At 33.6% G+C, this 19,354-nt stretch overlaps 1 protein-coding gene across 1 annotated transcript in view; it reads left to right on the top strand.

The window, feature by feature from the left end:
• The window catches only part of LOC150109147 (synaptotagmin-10-like), a 113,645-nt gene that overhangs the window by 51,698 nt on the left and 42,593 nt on the right, over positions 1-19,354 (top strand). Inside the window, exon 3 of the mRNA XM_090401696.1 lies at positions 4,021-4,202. Coding sequence (XP_090257822.1) covers positions 4,021-4,202 — 182 coding nt within the window. The remainder of the gene's footprint in view (positions 1-4,020; positions 4,203-19,354) is intronic.

The following is a 19,354-nucleotide window of genomic DNA, read 5'->3' as shown; positions in this document are numbered from 1 at the left end:
TGAACTACGATTTACCTTTTTTTCTAATCTTCATAACATTTCCCTAAATTCAAAAACTTTTGTGCAATGTAAACAAATGAATACGAAGTACGTATAGGATATGAAAGGGGAGAGAAAAAGCTCCCAGTCAACAATATTAGGTTCATGAAATACGATTAATATCAGAATATCATTATTAAAAAAAAACTGTGCTATGAATGTGGCATTTGTGTTTTGTGAATATCTTTAAATAGTACATAATCTTCATCATCCAGTGTGAGACGACTACCTGCATATTGAAGACTTAAGTGATTTAAAGATAATTATACCTTGCAGGATTTGTTAATTATTTATCACTTTGATTCACTATCAGTACTCAAATACTTTACTTTACGACGTTGTTGGTGGAATCGTCCAAAAATAAATAAAATAAAATAAAACCTATACATACAGTTTATGATGATATTATAACACAAACGGAATATGAGAAATCTCGATTCAGCGTGCCTTATTGCTTTTTAAACTATGCTATAAATATTTATTTCAATTATAAGTATTACTTAGAATGGAAAGGGAAAGAAAGAATGAGATGGCATTTCACTCCACTTCAAGCATTTCAACGTCTTTATTGATTTAGTAGTGGAAACCTTCAGAAGATTTAAGTTTCGTTTTCCTTCATTCTTCCTCAATATTCTAAAACAATTTTCTGTATAAACAAAGTTTTATTGATATGTCAAGCAATCTAAGAGCAATCGATGTTTCAGGAAGAACGTATTTACAAATGTAAAAAAGCAATCCGGAAAATTGCAATATTTTTATAAGTATAAATTTTAGAACCCATAGTAACAGCATCTAAGGTTTTGTGCATAATATATGCAACATGTGGATGAGAATAGATATTGTACTTCAAACACAGCTTTTTACCCCCGGAAAAAAGAGTTAGCCTATGCACTGTATATCAAAATAAATATGTGGCACATATATGCTTTATTCCTTGTTTATATTATGAATAAATCATATGGTCCATAAAATTGTAAAGACTTTAGCGAGGTACTTTTCTTCTTCTTATATGATTCACAGTATGCAAAAAAATAAATTCTTCATGACTATGTTCTTATGAATGCATTTACAAATTTTGAAGGCCCCATCTTTGATTCTTTTTACGCATTAATAATGTTCGTTGTAACTTGAAATGTATAATTCTTACCGAGATACTATCATTCTTTAAAATGTTATTTTTAACTATTTCATCTTTTTATATAGGATAGAAATGGTGTAGAAATAGTTTGCTCTTTCCATTTTTTGTATAAACAATTATTATTTATAAAACGAACATGGGGTGAATCGTGAATACTAATTTGGGAGGAAAATAAAAGGGGAAAGAATATATATAAAATGCATACAGCAGAAATTGAGCATAAATTTTGATAAAGAGTTGAATATAGTGATTCAGCTAACAAGACGTCATCAATAAATTTGATCCCTCTCTCTTTTTTCTTCCTTGTCATCCTGTAACATTAGCGTCGTTATGATCCGTAATGCATTTAACGGATGACGTGTGTCCTCTTAACACGATATCTTCGAAACCGAAAGGTGTCAAGTCTTTCCATCAACCCATGGACCTTGTCTTATCATCAAAATGCATTACTCATGCACATGAAGGACTGGTCAAATGAAAGAAGAAGGAGAATCAACCTCACTGTTTGATTGATTCCAAACATCGTTTTAGCGATTTAAGTTCTAGTAAGTAAGGAGCCGAGATTAATCGATTTTTATTGTCTAAGCTAGCGACAGCAAACAGTTTATAGTATGGTTTTAAGGCATACTAGCTGGAAATTTATTTAAGAGAATTTTTTTTAGCTTGGGTATCAACCAGTATATTAGTTGGCATTTGTTATTTTATTGTTCTTCATTTAATTTCTGTTCATTTTTTGTACTTACTTTAATTTATAAGACGCAATCTACTTAATATGCATACCAGTTTATTTAATAATTATTAAATAAGTAAAATGGACTTACATTTTACTTATTACCAATTTACCAGTCTAAGTAAAATGGACTTACAATACAGACTTTCAAAGTTATCAACATTGGTGATTGATCTTGTATATATATATATATATATATATATATCAGTATTGTTTACGTATGTTTGCCATTAAAATGCAGTTGTTATGGGCTCAAATTCTGTCCAAGACACGAAGAACCTTTATCGAGCATTCTCAATTGAAGGTGCGCTATCCAGTATCATACAGGGGGATGGGGATGAAAGAGTTTCTTCTTCCTGAAACTCCGGGTTTTTCATCAAGCAAAACGGCAAGAGGAAAAAGAGGAAAACACACGCTATTTACTGTACATAATATTAACACTACCGATTTATCAACAGCTCTATCATAAGCAGTATCGGTTGTCTCTAAAAGACAAGTTACTTAGTGGTGACAGATTTTTGTGTCATACACGAAAAGGGAGGAGGGTTTTGGATGGAAAAAATCGAATTCAGCCATTGCTAGTGTTCGAGACATCTGGTAAATAAAAATTCTAAGGTTTGTTGAGTTTTGCATATTAAAAAGAACTTTAAAAAATGAGTCTAGACAAATACGAAATATAATAATTTATTGCATACAAAACTTCATTTAATCACATCCACCTCCGTAGCTCAGTTGGCATCGAGTTACCCTCTGATTTGAAATACAAGGTTCGAATCCCGTTTAACGCCAAGAATGTTTTATGGACTTATCAACTCGATTTGGTGATACTACTTAGTAAATCCTTCACACTCATAAGTGTTAGTGTTAGTTTTGTTACTGCTTGTATTTATACCAAAAGATTTGTGACTACAATTTTACTAGAATGCTAAATGGGAAAACTGATTTATTGGTCTTATTTAACTCATGTAAAGTAAAAAGACATTTATAAGTTTGCATGTTTACTTGGAGTTTAATATCAGAGACATAGTTCACGACTTGAGTCTACAACAGACAGGTTTTGCTTAGGCAGACCTTATTTGGCACAGGCACCTTATATTTTTAACCAACTGGTATTTTCGCCTGTCCAGCGTCCCTTAACAAAGAACTCAAAGTTTACACTCTGTAAATTTAGGTTTTTACTCCATAAAACTGATTTACCGGCTGAAACTGTCTGCTGCAAATATGCAATTGACGGCATAATATCACCTGAGAATTTTTGCCGTAATCGTAAAACAACAATCCGTTGAATATAACTTAATTTTTGAGTTTTAGAAATACATCTATAAATTTAATAAATCTAGATGGGATTCAAATCAGAAGAATCAGGTGGCCTGTGGCGCAAGCGAATAGTTGGATGTGCTCTTCGAACGATGCTTGCCCAATGTGTCTCGTGACATGACTGTTGTCTTGCTCTAGGAGCCTAGAATCCATCGGAACACATTGTCATCATGTAGGGAAATATCTGATTCGAAACAATAATCCCTAGATAAGAATTAAAATAAGTGTGTTCAATGGGGATGAGAGGACCCAGTGATGTTCATGAAAATAATCCCAATACCAGGACACGGCAATCACTGGCCTTTTTTCCGGCCGACCTGCAGTCATGTTGGCCGGAAATAGGCTAGGTGGTCATAACGTTTCATCTCATAAGTAAGAGAAATTCATTTTTATGTACAATAAAATAATAGTACATGAAAATGCTGCCGATTAATTGAAAGTTTTAGAACATTAATTTTCATTGATATCCAAAACTGATTTGAGAATTATAAACCTTTCTCAACCTCCTCACGTCTTAGCCTGAATGCGTATGTAGATCTTTTCAAATGAAGGGCCAATGTCACAATAATCTGCATCACTATGGCGTTCTAAATAAATAATAAACATGATGTACCAAAAAGAATACGATCGTAAACGAACATGAGATTAGAACAGTTTGTATTCGTCTCTTATATATGTAACTAAAATATAAACTAAAAATTGAAACACAATTTCAGGAATAAAAAGGAAAAAGTGGAATTTTTATGTATACAACGAAATTTATTTCTTTAATTCGTTTTTTATTTTTTCTTAATAGTGTGCACCATTCCTCAGAGAGAGACGTCGTCTGTTGGAAAAATCAAACCTGAACTTTACAAACCCGAACTCGTGAGACAAGAATCCACTGAGAGCACAGGAACAGTGTTCGAAAGTGCAACCTGTGGTAAACTCCACTTTGCTCTAAAGTATGACCAGGACTTTGAAGGACTCGTAGTAAAGGTAGGTAGGAAATTTCTTTATAAATTAGATTTCTTCACAAAACTGAGAATGTGCATTTGATAGATAAAATATCCTTTCCTCATGGTCTTATGTTCTTCAACGTAACACTTAAAAAACAAAACTGCGTTTTACTATGAAGTATTCAAGAAAGTTGAAAACAAAGTTGACATAATTTCACTAGATATGAAGCTAGCTTGACATTTATAGTATCAGAAGACTATTTCTTTATTCTTATGTAAATAACAAAGGCTTATTGGTCTAAATTAATACGGATTCGAAATATTTTATCGTTTCCCATTAATAAGAACGTTAATACGAGCGAATAAACAACTGTCTATAAGTTCATAACCAATACGCCTCGTGATTTATGAATATTGTGTTATCATATATATAACATTATACAAGTATCACCCTTTCTAGTAAAAAAAAGTCAATTCCTGAAAGAGAGAGAACTAACTAAAATGGAATATGCAACATAAGATTTCCTGATGAGTAGAATTTTTTTTCCTAAAGAAGTTGATATTATAGCTCATTAAGCAGTTTGTGAAAGTGGTTGATGATTAGGTGACGACTTCTCTAGCATTCGCGGCCAAAACAGCCACAGACGTGAAGTCCATGTGGACCACATGATTTATTGATATTACAGCATATGGAACACGGTAAGAATAACTGTGAAAGGAGAGCTCGTTTTCTAATGCACTCTGTTATGCGCAGTTGTAGTTACGTGTCCTGATCAGTTGTTTCTTTTTCTTTCTTGCTTTCCAACGATGATGCCAAGACCTTTATACAGGCCAGCGAGCATTTGGGTTGATGAAAGATGATCTTGTTATTGGTGGCTGTGCTGAGCTGTGGCGTCCTGGTCATAAAAATGTTGTTTCGAAAAATATATAGCTCACGTTACGGTATCTATTATTTGGTGTAGGCAGGTCAAGAAAAAAGGAATTGTCATAGCTTTTGAAAATAAGAAAAGAATATTTGCTTGTATTTACAACTTTCATTCCTTCATAGTCATAAAAGAGTGTGAGAATCTCGTCTTAGAGCTTATTTATGTATATATTTAATAACATGCATTATGCAATCAGTATAATTGAAATTACCAAATTATAAAATTGCTTAAAATCTTTAATATGCTAAGGCATGTTGAATTTAATTTTTGATAAATATTAAAATCTTGGCAAATAGAATTATCCAGTAATGGATAATTATATCAGTCAGCAGTCATTTACTTCGGGACGTGTTTCACAAGATTACTTTTTTGTGCTTATAGTTCTTATTTTATTTCATTTATTAAATTAATCTATTTAATTTTCGGGGATAGTGCACAGAAGTTCTTATTCCTTTGTAGATTTGGTTATTGTAATAACACTATATCCATATCTAGATAAGTGTTCATTCTGGTCAACTCACAATTATTCTGCGCATGAGCTATACTCATTATTACATGCAATATTTCAGTCAAGAACGCCCTCATTAGATAATAGCATTGTTTAATGTATCAATCTAAATTATTATTATTTATTTATTTTTACTAAGTAAGTAAACCCGAATTTTAATGTCGAATTGTTGAGAAGGTGCTAGTGTGACATTCTCAATGCTGGGTGCTGATTTTATTTCAGTTGAGGACTAAGCACAACTTGACAGACTTGACTCAATACTTCTCCTTAAGAGCAGAGCACCATTCAGTTTCTTTCCTTTTTTTGATTGCTGATTGCTGATGAGGCTGTGATGTATCCTATTTTGGAGGAAAGTCTGGTATTATAATTTGTGTGTGTGTGTGTGTGTGTGTGTGTGTGTGTGTGTGTGTGTGTGTGTGTGTGTGTGTGTGTGTGTGTGTGTGTGTGTGTGTGTGTGTGTGTGTGTGTGTGTGTGCGTGCGTGCGTGCTTCGTATGTTATATTAGTTATATCGATGTTATGCAGAACCGTATTTCAGATGTTGTTCAGATGTTTTAGGTATTTCAGGTATTGTTTAATTAATGATTACTCGTTAATATGGTTCACCGACTATGTGATTTTTTTAAGCACTGAGTTGATATTTCTCGGGCTGTGGTTTATCAAAAAAAATTAATCCACAAAATTAGAATTTTACCAAAATTCTCATTTTTTATATATGATTTCTTTACCAAAAAAAATTATAATTCTATGTATTTTATTTATTTATTTATTCTTTTTGCTAAATAAATCATATTAGACGAGTGCTCTCTGAAGGAACCGTGATACATGTATATTAATATTGCTTTCTTAGTACACTGGTATCTATATATAAGTATCTATTTTTATAAAATTAATGTAAATGTATGTGAGGTGTACCGTACATCGATCATTTTGCAATCTACCGCAGTTTATATTAAGAAATACAGAATAAGCCAAAACAAATCCAAATTTTAATAAGCATTTAAATGATATATGAAAATTTCAATCAAAATAAAATAATGGAGGATTCATTTTAATTTATTTACGGCAATACATATTCTCATATTCTTCTGTCATTCTATACAAATACAAATAAGCTGATTGCATCCTGCAGTACCTTAATACCGTGACGTGTTGCAGGTAATCAGCAGTGTTTGCGATAGCTGTAACTACAAAATCCTTCTGTTCACTAATTTATTTGAAATTTCTGACAGAGATTTGCTTTAAATCATCGTCATAACAATTCAAATATGTAGAGGATAGTGGGATCTAATGATCTTGGAGGCCACTGAAATGAAGATGTGCAAAAAAGAAAAGAAAAAAAAACTTCATGGTACTCGTCGAGAGATAAACGAGATTCTTAAAATTTGTGGTCGTTTATTGCATAGTGGACTTCAGTTTGTTTGCTTTGTAACCACTTTATAATCAAGCAGGAAAATTTTAGAACTGTTTCTCTGATCCAGATTATTTTAGTAATATGGGATGCACCATTTGGCTTCTTGTGTGTGGAAAATAAATGACGTCTACATTGATTTAACTTTAACCTTAGTATCTTCCTGGGTCTAACTCCCGCTAAAGATATTTTAATATTTTAATACTTGTCTGAATAGTGACCTTTCCCATAATGCATAGCAGCATACACGTCCGAAAGTGTAATGTGCATTACGTGATGGAAAACAATTGATGTGAAACCAACAGCCTGTGTATACTAGTAAGCTAGTCCTGAGGATACTTCATGGGCAAAATTGTTTCCTAACGCTTAAGTAAAGGATTACAACAAGAATATAATTTCTTGTCTATTATAATTACGGAGGTCAGGTAAAATCGGTAGTTATAAATTATCGTGACCATTGATATGAAAAGTATGTGATTAACTCCGTTTTAGAGTTGAAAGCCTGGAATAAATAAACATGACATGTTAGATTTGAGAATCTCTTGAGAATATATATGAAGTCTCTACTTTGTATTTAATATCTTTTATTATTATTTTCAAAGATGCAAATAATAATACAAAGTAGATAAATGTTTGAACATTACATTCAAATATAACAGTTATAACATCTAACGTATATAACCTATATTTGAAAAGAAAAGAGAATAAAAGCATAGTGTGTCGAAAATATTATTCTTTCTTCTTTTCATCAAGGATTAATCATTTGCCTGTTCTGGCTTCACTGGTCTTTCCATCTTGCAACTGGTCTGTCTCTCTCTCTCTCTCTCTCTCTCTCTCTCTCTTCTATTGGTCTTTATTTATCCACTTCTTTTGATAGCTGATATATTTCAATTTAAACTATAAATAGGTAGTTTTCTTCTATTACCTTCATTATTTTATATTGTCCAATTTGTGCATCATTTAATCGTTCTCAAAACCTGTTCCTATGCGTACCGTACCAAAAAACTTCAACTCGGTCTTGTAATCTAAGCTTATTCGTAACATCCAAAGTATCTTCAAGGTTGATTTAAATTATAATTTCAATGTTAAAAATATCGAATTACGAATATTCTAAAAATACGTTAATCAATATGGTTGATAGAAACATCAAGCTTAATTAAAGTCTTTAAAGGATATTCTTACCATTGAATCATTGTAGAGTTTCCGAGATAAATTTGAATGCAGTTTTATGTCATGAAAAACGAGTTGTATCTTATTTGTTATAGCGAAAAGGAATCATAAGAACGTTTCAAAAATCGAATAAATGGTAAAAAGTATCGTTGGGACACGAATTTTAAAAACAAGTATTTTAAAATTTCAGTAATTTGCAATTTCCAATTTTTAAGGCAACTTTTATTCGTTTAACAAAAAAAGTCTCATGTATATTAATATATCCCACATATATTACTGAAATGGCCACACTGCTGTGGCCATTTCAGTAATTTGATAACCAATTGTGTAGTTATAAAGTTTAATAAAAAAAAAAAAAGAACTACGCAAAAGATATCTGAAGTTACTTGCGCTTTGTAATCGATATTTATTTTGAGAATGGTAAAACTGCACTTTAGTTGCTGTATGCAGCAGTTTCTTTGAATGAGAATTTCCGCAGTTTGTCTTCATTTAATGTGTCATTTCTGACGTTCAGATATATTTGTCGGAACATTTTTTTTTGCGTTTAACTGTAGTTTATTAAAAAGCTTGCAGTACTCTTTTATAGCTCATCTTTCGTACCATTCTTCACTCTGCCAGTTAAGGTAATCAGGTTATCCCAGGGGCACTTCACTAGCTTGCTCTATATATCCTTGCACAATGTTTACAGGAAAAGCTGTCCCTAATGAAAAGTTGTAAATCATAGTGTTGGTGGTTGCTAGTGTTGAAAGTAAGCAGTTTTAATTTGTAGGTGGCGTAGTTACATGTTCATTCTCTAACCAACTTTTAATGTGACTGTTTAATTAGACCTCTGACGCCATCGGCATCAATGTCACTCCTGACGCTCTAATGGCTGTAACTGACACCCCCAAGGTTACACAGCGTGTCTTGCAAGGACAAGGAGGAGAAGATTTAACAACTTTTAACGAAACTTCAAGGAACTTTTAATACCATCCTTCCTCCTTTGATGGATATTTTTGGAGAGAATAAATCAGCTGGAACACAATCTAAGGTTTCCCTTTGGCTTCATATCTATGACTGATGTGACAGGGCTGTCTTTTTCAATATCCAGTAAATAATATGAAACATTCAAGAGATTCTTTTTTAAAAGAAAGAGAAAATTTGCAGAACTATAGTAAGAAAATAAAAGAAATGCTATATAAACAATTTACACATAGAGTTTTCTGTTTGTGGGTAATTAAAGGACAAATTCAGTAAAACATATTTTTAATAACTATCTCTTTAAAAATAAATAAAATGTAAATATATTTTTAATTGATGAATAAAAAATAATATTTCAATTAAAAAATAATAACAATATTTTAGTTTTTATATTTCAGTCTTTAGTTTTCTAGCAGTATATTTTCAACTGTTTGAGAAGCATGTTTGTTTCTTTCGCATCGAATGGAGTATTCATGCATATTTATTCTGAAAATGTGTCTGAAAGTTCTCAGAGATTTAAGCGAAATGTTGAAATATTGCCTCAACCATTTCGGTTAAATACAGTTCTGAAAATTGTGAATGAATAGTAGTTCCATTAACTGCAGTTTAACGATGGCTCTGAGTATAATAATACTTGATGTACTATCGTTAAACTCATAATATACGTTGTGCACGCAATCAAATACGTCATTGCATCCTCACTTATATGTTGAAACACTGCGCTGTGTACTAAGTAGAGAGCACTTAAAGATGAAACAAAAATGTCACCGAGATTTTTTCACTATCACTTGACTTTCTTATTACTGCGTGGAATTTTTGTTGAAATAAATTTCTTATATTTTCTTGATTCATCATGTGAGACTACAGTCGTCTTAAGGCATGCATTGAAATTTCTTCACGTTGTTAGTCTCCTAAACCCTTTAAATATGCGGTTATAGAATACTTAACCTTACTTTCTGGAAATGATCTTCAGATAAAATTTCCATTATATATCCCTCATTCTTCTGTATCTCTCTTCTCTTGTATCGGCTTTCGTCAATCAAATTTCTAATTATGCCGTGATCTCCGCGCGTAGCCTTTTGCTCAAGTCTTAGTCATCACATTTCTCCTCTAAACGGAAATCTGACTCCACGTCGCATTTTATTTTGTGAAAGTTAAAGAAGATTCCGTTGGATTCTCTGACGCTTGGATGAAAATAACCAATGCTTATCTGTTTTTTTTTTCTGAGAAACATCTTACCTTCAAGTAAACTTTGCTTGCTTCGCAGAGTAAATTGGGAATAAATGTATGCAACTAGAATGATATCTTCCATTTTGAGAGAGAGAGAGAGAGAGAGAGAGAGAGAGAGAGAGAGAGAGAAGTGAGTTCGATTATACTTTTGAAAACTAACTTGCTCTAAAAGATCTTGACTTGATTACGAACTTTTTTATCTAAGATTTAGTTAGTTTTAATAATAGTTCTTTAATTTTAACTTTATAAAATAAAATTGTTTTTACTATCAGACTATTTTCTATAAATGATGTATGAATCTTAAAAATTCATACTATAAATCTCTTAGATTTTCAGCTGCTGTTTCCAGTAATATCGGCCAACTACTTCAGACTACGTTAAGTAAGGTTCATTCTTGCGCAATTGATGTTGCGCTGAATGAAGAGCTTCATCTCATTGTATAATGATGCGATTGCGAAATGGATAACCTAATGATATTCTGAAATTACCGAAGATTGGTTCTGAAGTAATTACTGTAATTATCCATTTATTCAGATAGCAGTATAATTGACTAATTACATTTAACAAGCACCAAAGTTAGAATACCATTACAGAGAATTATTGCGTTTTGACATTTTAAAATGGAAGCCATAGGATCATTCCATTTGGCATCATTTATTGCTACAATAGCATTTAACTATCCCTCGATTTTTTTTTTGGATTTAATTATGGTTCTTCGCTAATTGGTTGCATATGTAATTTGACGTCATCATGTGTTATATGTGGTCAGTAACTTAGTATTCATACGATATGTTAGAAAAGATCAAGAGTAGAAAACATAAGAATAGAAAAGCTCATCAGAAAATATGATGCTGTAAATACTGTTGAACGGCTAATTTAATGTCAGTTCTAATTAGTAACCTATTACACTTAATACCGAAGATGGGCTAAGGTTATGTAATCTATGTAATCTGGAATCCCGCTCTGAACGTTTTTCAAACCATTGTATGCTTCAGTAATCCAGTTAGTAGTCTCACAGATGAAAAAATTGTCTGCCATTAAAATTTCAGAATTTTCCATTATCCAGAAAGTTTATTTCTGGCCTCTCTCAGAAAAGAAAAAAGAATTACATCAATACTACACTTTCAAGAGATATAAACGTAACCGAGACTATTATAAAGTCTAATAATCAAAGTGGAGCGCTCTTAATCAAAACAATAGGGGACAGTATCAACATCGAAGAAATCTTGTAAGAAATAAATTATAAGAAGGAAATTAGTGTTGAAGCCACAGAAGCTAACTTGAAAAGAAAGCTGAAATATGTGCGAAGTAAAGTTGGCCTGTTTCGTGAGATTCGATACGTAACACTCTTTATTTTCTTCTACACTGACGCAATATCTAAAATATGAACCACATTACATAAAGCTCACTAGCACGTTAGGATACGCACGCAACACACACACCGGAACAAAGATAATTTGGGGAAGCCTGTACTTTGATTATACTGATAAGCAAAATACACTTTTGATGGAGTGATAACTACGTTAAATCCATTAAAACACTTTAATAAAAGACACATCGACAGGAAAGATGTTTAATTAAAAATACAAATATTTTGGCTTATGTCTCGTAAACCGTCATCAGTGTTAACGAACAAATGATGGAAAATATAGATATTATTATTATTATTGAGTGCATGATCTTCTAGACCTAACGACAGTGTAGTTCCATGACACTAAATGTGCAGAAAAAGGAGTGTGTGGATTCGATTCTTGTGGTCTGTGACTACTATTTCTAGTAGTACAAAGCATAAGAAATATTTCTAGGCTTTTGTATAGCCGAATCCAGAGTTAGTCGAATCTTTGGAATAGACAGCAGGTAAAAGTTTTAATTCCGCATCTTATCAAACTGGACTGCGCACGCACGCACGCACGCACACACACACACAAACGCGCGATGCATACAAATACTACTTAGGATTAGGAGGATCCTTTTCTATTGCGCCGTGGGCAAAGGTCAAAGGTGGTGACTGGTTTGAAAGCGATTTTTTTCCCCAAAACAAAACTAAAAGAAAGCCACCTTTTATCTTTGAAGAAATGGAAGGGCGTTAGAATATTTATTATTGTTGTTGTTGTTGCTGCTGCTGTTGTCAGTAATTCAGCAGGAAGACGTTACGAAGAATAAAACCTGAGCGATTCTTTCAGATCTTTCCATACTTATTAAATGATGAATCGATTATTATTTTTTTTACCAAAATACTTACTATTCAGTAAAAGATAAGAGCCAGTAATGAAATCAACAATCAACTTAGCACATTGAACTCTTTTCGCTGATCTTTTAAGGCAAATGGTCAGGTAGCATCGCTATATTCTTAGTGAACGTCGTCCAAAAGCAAAATGTTGCGTGAGGGAGTCAGCGCCAGCTATTGTTGTTGTTTAATTAAGTTTGTACTTTTTTTTGCTGTCGATTTCATTCTATTCGTCATGACTTTTCGTTATGTATACAATGATGGTTGCAAGAGCGTAACAGCTGTTTTTCGTGCACCTCGTTTTGGTCATCTTGTTTCAATGATAGCGTAAAATATCTTTCTAAATCTTCTTTTTACGCGAAGCCATAAGCATATGTAATCTTGCTATACAAAGGAACCAGTTTTAACTAAACTCCGTTGAGGCTTCGGTGTTAAAAAAAATCGCCATGATACTGCGAGCGAAAGTTAGTTTCTAAAAATACACAACTTCCAAAGAATAAGAACTGGTTCATAACAAAAGATGAACAATACGCTACAATAAATAAGAAAAGAAATCAGTAAAATAAGAAGTGGTCCTGAACTAACTGAAAAACAATGTAGGCTTAACGTAATGCAAATTCTTGTAGTTCTCATCTCCTTTTAAATTTCTGATCTGTGATGTTCGTGTGTGATATGTGATATATATAGAAAACATTTTATGTGCTGGATGATTTTCATTGCTTGGTGTGAAACCACCACTAGTTAATAATCCTGATGGTGGCTGCACACCTGAAGTGCAAAAGGTGCTATGTTTGGCATCTACCACTGGATTACCTAACCCTTAGCACATTCATGCTATTGATGTTAATTAATATAAGTTGTTAGTATAAGTAAGTTATTAATATAAGTTGACAGTTTTTCACTTGCAAAATTGTCATAGAGAACCAATAGAGAACGTGAAATAAAAATGTTTTCATTGTTTTTGCATCTTGTGGATTTTCGAATGTTTTAAGCAAAATGCATTTATTACAGTTGGTCTGAATGTTACTGCAGTTCGACTGACAAGTCTTGCTAAAATTGGATAATTAGAGAATCCCTCCATTCCAAGCATTTTAGTTTGTTTACTGTATTTTGTCTCTCTGTGTGCGCATCTCCTGATGAGAGAGTATGGCGGACAACTTTCGTGAATCCTAACACACTAACACACTATATTGTGTGGGTTATATGGTCGATTTTCTAGAGATTACGAGATGAAAAAAAAAAACAGTTCGCTTGCCCATGCCATAGGTAGGGTGATTCAAAATTCCACGCATAAACTTTGAGGGGAGGTAGAGAACATCAAAATCAACCATATTCACATAGGAAAGCATGACCGGAAACGCCACCGGAAGGTACTAACAGGGACACAAAGACACCGAAATAACACAAGGCAGTAAGTAGCGTAAAAAAATGTATTAGTCGTAACTGAACGGTTCAATTGTAGTTGGATACATAATATGGTAAACGAGGTGCATGTCTGCCATCTCTGCGTTCGTAAAACGACGCATGTTCTTCGTGCGACGTCGAAAGCTGGAATAAGGTAGCCCCAATTGCTCACTTGGAGCGCTGGCGAACAGCTCTCTAAGTGAATGGTTGTTTTTAATGTTCTCAACCTCCCCTCAAAGTTTGTACGTAGAATTTTGAACCACCCTATATATATATATATATATATATATATACAGATACAGGGTATATATATATATATATTTAGAAAGATATTTAATGACTAAAAAACCGAGAATTAATTAAAAACTTTAATGATAAAAAGCACAACTAGTTTCGGTTTTTACAGCCTTCATCAGGTATTTTTTAGGAAGAGGAAACAATAATAAAAACTGAAAATTCTAAAAAACTGAGAAGCACAGATAAATTGCAGTACATAATTGAAATAAAAAAAACGTATTAACATTCAAGTTGTTCTATTTTACGTGTCATTGTTTGTTGTTTGCGTGGTAGCAGACTCTCGAGAACGCCAGTACTGAATAACAGCAGTATAGCTATCAGGGAGCTTGTAGCTTAAATTGTTGTTTAAATGTTCAGGATTAAAGACGATTCCCTGGATTCCACTATCTTTCTTTCAAATTCATCATGGGAGCGGAAAATGTTTTCAGATCTATCCCAAGAAATTGAGTGACCTTGAAAATCATCATGAGGATTGTTAGAGATTCTGAAGAATACCATAATAAGATGCTTCAACTACTTGAAAATGACACATATTCAATATTACAGAAAGATCCAACACGTGAACTACAAAACCGTACTAACAATTTACTACAAAATACAAGTGAACTTCCTCACAATGTACGTCTTTCTCTACGCTCCCTACATCCACTTATACCACGTCTTTATGGAGTCCCGAAGATACATAAAGAAAACATTCCTCTTCGCCCAATTGTGGAAGGTATTGACTCTCCAACTTACAAGCTATCAAAACATCTTGCAAAATACTTCAAGTCTTTCTCTAATAAGTCTTCATCGTTCATCAACAACACCAAAGACATTTTATTACATATAAAAGATATATCATTTCAAAAGATATATCACTTCATCATCTCAATATCCATCAATGAGAATGATATTATAGCCAGTTTAGATATTATTTCATTATTTACAAATGTTCAACTGAAGAAGTATTAATTTTACTAAAAGATAAATTATCCAAAAAAAGTTTGCTTTATTAAAGCATTGCGTTCAATCTGGCTACTTCCGATATCAAGACACCATCTATAAACAGAACCAGGGCTTGGCGATGGGGAATCCTTTATCCGCTATTCTGGAGAATATTTACCTTGAGGACTTCGAAACAAGAGCTATATCGTCCTTTTCGTTTAAACCAAAAGTTTGGAAGCGTTATGTAGATGACATTTTTATTATATGGAGTCACGGCAGAATCTCTATCATGGATTTTCTTCATCATCTCAATAACCAACATCCAAATATAAAATTCACAGCCGAACTAGAACATGAAAACTCCCTACCATTTCTGGATATAAAACACGCACACTGCTCTGGAAAATTTAGAATCTCTATGTACAGAAAACCAACGCATACTAATAAATATCTTCACAATCTTTCTCATCATTTTCCACCATAAAATCTCGGAACTATTTCCACCTGGGACACAGAGCACGCTCTCTTTTAAACGATCCAGATGAACTTCAAAAAGAAATTAATCACCTCTCACATGTCTTTGAACAAAATGGATATTATAAAAAAAACATTAAGATATTTCTTATGGATCCTCCTAGGCAATGCAGTACAGAAACCACCAATTTTAAAGGTAGCATCTCAATCCCATACATCAGTTCTGTCTCCCAAAAATTGGCTGAAGTCCTTAAGAAGTACAACATCAGGAGGTTATTCACTACACTTCCAAAAATCCGATCTCTTATAAGCAATCCTAAGCCTAAAAATCACAATCTGAAAATATCCTGGCGTATATAAACTATGGTGTGACTGTAATGTTTCTTATTACGGTCAAACTAATAAACCTGTTGAACTTCGTATGGAGGAACATAAAAGAGACATCTCCTATAAAGGATCACATGCCAGTGCCTTATCCAACCATATTCACTTCTCTAACAATCCTCATGATGGTTTTCAAGGTCACTCACTTTCCTAGGATAGATCTGAAAATATTTTCCGCTGCCATGATGAATTTGAAAGAAAGATAGTGGAATCCAGGGAGATCGTCCTTAATCCTGAACATTTAAACAACAATTTAAGCTATAACATCCCTGATAGCCATGCTGCTGTTATTCAGTACTGGCGTTCTCGAGAGTCTGCTACCACGCATACAACAAACAATGGCACGTAAAATAGAACAACTTGAATGTTAATACGACGTTTTTTTATTTCAATTATGTACTGCAATTTATCTGTGCTTCTCAGTTTTTTAGAATCTTCAGTTTTTATTATTGTTTCCTCTTCCTAAAAAATACCTGATGAAGGCTGTAAAAAGCAGAAACTAGTTGTGTTTTTTATCATTAAAGCTTTTAATTAATTCTCAGTTTTTTTGTCATTAAATATCTTTCTAAATGTATCAAAGTAACCGAGTCAATGCTCATGAATACATATATAAAGTATATATATATATATATATATATATATATATATATATAATAAATGTGAAAATATAACATAAAATAAATAAAAATCTATAAGCATGGTAATGCCTTTTATTCCCATAGGAAGTAGGCAGTGCAGTTTAAGCCTTATCTAATTTTTGAAGCCTGAGTGGCATTCAAACTCCACTGTTAGCCAATCAGATCTAACCCAAGTTTATCACTAATTTTAAACGGCATCTAGTGAAGAGAGTATCGAAAACAATTGCCGCCATCTCGTGATCCTTAAACTTAACCCATTATATCATTATCTGAAATAATCAGAGTTCTACGGTCAGTTTCCTTGAGTTTATGAAATGAAAAATGCGAGTTTCCAGTAGAAAAAACTCCTTTCTCATGCTTGAGATCGAATAACTCGGAGAACAACTTGAAGAAAGTGCTAGAAAATATTCTTCTAATCATAGTGCTAGGCCGTCCGAAGAAAATATTTCTTCGTACGGCCTAACACTATGAATGCAAACGCCATTCAACAGGGCATCAGGTATATTATGAAAATAACTGATTTAAAATTGTCCACATGATAGAAAAGATATTTTAAAATTATATCACTAGTGAAATTGCAAGGTTCCTCTTCTAAAAGCCACTTCAACAAGTGAATACCCGTGTGTTCCCTTTGTATTAGTATCGTAAGAATATTAGCCAAACATACTATGCTAGCAAGTTTAATCTTAGCATTCGTCCCTATACAAAGTGGAAGAGTAATTGTGTTTTGTGAAAATATAGAATGAGGAATCAAACCACCTGGTAGGTAGTGAAGTTAATGCAGTTCCTGTTCAACCAGTAGGATGAGGATTTCGAATATCCATGGATATAGCAATCCGAAGTCAATTCCAAATCCATTGGCAGAATTGTTTGTGATTTTCCTTAATTTGGAGATGAATTTCGTCATGTCGTGTGAAACTAGTGTCCCGTTTTATGGTCACTTGAAAAACTTTCCGTGTGGTCTCCAGAGCAGGGTTTCTAGATTATGTAATTTTTCTTCTTCTTCTTCTTCAGCTGCTCCCATTTCTATATGTGGTTGCTGTTTCTGATGAGTTTTCTCCACTGGTTTCTATTGCGGACTGTATCTTTGTCCAGGTTTTCTCCTTATTGTTTGTGATTTTCCTTAATTTGGAGATGAATTTCGTCATGTCGTGTGAAACTAGTGTCCCGTTTTATGGTCACTTGAAAAACTTTCCGTGTGGGCTCCAGAGCAGGGTTTCTAGATTATGTAATTTTTCTTCTTCTTCTTCTTCAGCTGCTCCCATTTCTATATGTGGTTGCTGTTTCTGATGAGTTTTCTCCACTGGTTTCTATTGCGGACTGTATCTTTGTCCAGGTTTTCTCCTTATTGTTTGTGATTTTCCTTAATTTGGAGATGAATTTCGTCATGTCGTGTGAAACTAGTGTCCCGTTTTATGGTCACTTGAAAAACTTTCCGTGTGGGCTCCAGAGCAGGGTTTCTAGATTATGTAATTTTTCTTCTTCTTCTTCTTCAGCTGCTCCCATTTCTATATGTGGTTGCTGTTTCTGATGAGTTTTCTCCACTGGTTTCTATTGCGGACTGTATCTTTGTCCAGGTTTTCTCCTTCGGATCTACCTCCACATTATCTTTCCGCCTCTTCTTTGGTCTTTCTCTTCTTCCTCCTTGTATTTACATCATCATGATACTTCGTCCATCATATTTTTCATTTCGCCTCATAGCATGTCCATACCATCTTAATCGCGCTTCTTGTATTTTCTTTGTAATTGCAGTCATTTCATTGCATCCTCACTCATTTCTGTAGCACTAATCTTACTTTCACTGGATTTCTTCATAAGCAGTGTCTCCATTCCATATAAATTGTAGGTCTTACTACCGTTCTGTATATTTTATTTTTCTGTATATTTCCACACTTGTCCATCTGCTAGGTGTAGCGTGATTAGTCGCTCCTTATCACAACTTTCCAAGTTCTATGTTCTACTTTGCATGCTCTTTGTACTACTGAAGACGGCTCCATGTTCGGTAATGTAGAGCTTGCACATTCCGGTCCTACGAGAAAGCCCCTTGTTGTGAGCCTCGGTTTTCTGAATGTTTTTGCGCAGCCTGTGTTCCAGTCGATGCCCGAAAAACTGAGCATTCAACGTGTAGGGCGACGAATGGCAGTTTTTATGTATTATCTTCAAAACACATTACGGTCAGGTTCGGTGAGTGTGGTGAGTCGTCCATCGCAGGTAGCACTTGCAGTTGACTCCCTGTACTTTGATCTCAGTATAGTATCACTGATTGTTGTTGACCTGGGAATGGCCCAATTTTTCAACACAAAGGCTTATTGCAGTTGCACCAATTTCGATAAACCGGGATAATTCAGTTCCATATATCAGTTCCGTTTCGCCAAAGTTCTAAAAAAATATAACATCTGCACTTCTTTCACTCCTATTCTGAAACTCTGTTCCTTGCTCAGTAGGCCAAAACAAAAATATAACAACCTTAAATATCCCGGCGTTTATCGAATTTGGTGCAACTGCAATAAACCTTATTTCGGCCAAACGGAAAAATCTATCGAACTGCGTCTAGAGGAACATAAAAGAGATATCACATACGGCAGAACCAGAGCTAGTGTCCTGTCGAACTATGTCCTGAATTCTAGTGACGCTAAT

The sequence above is a fragment of the Typopeltis vanoorti genome, chromosome 2 (genome assembly GCF_054136105.1).
Source record: "Typopeltis vanoorti isolate ZY-2024b chromosome 2, IOZ_Tvanoo_1.0, whole genome shotgun sequence".
NCBI lineage: Eukaryota > Metazoa > Arthropoda > Arachnida > Uropygi > Thelyphonidae > Typopeltis > Typopeltis vanoorti.
This window is presented reverse-complemented; position numbering and strand designations above follow the sequence as displayed.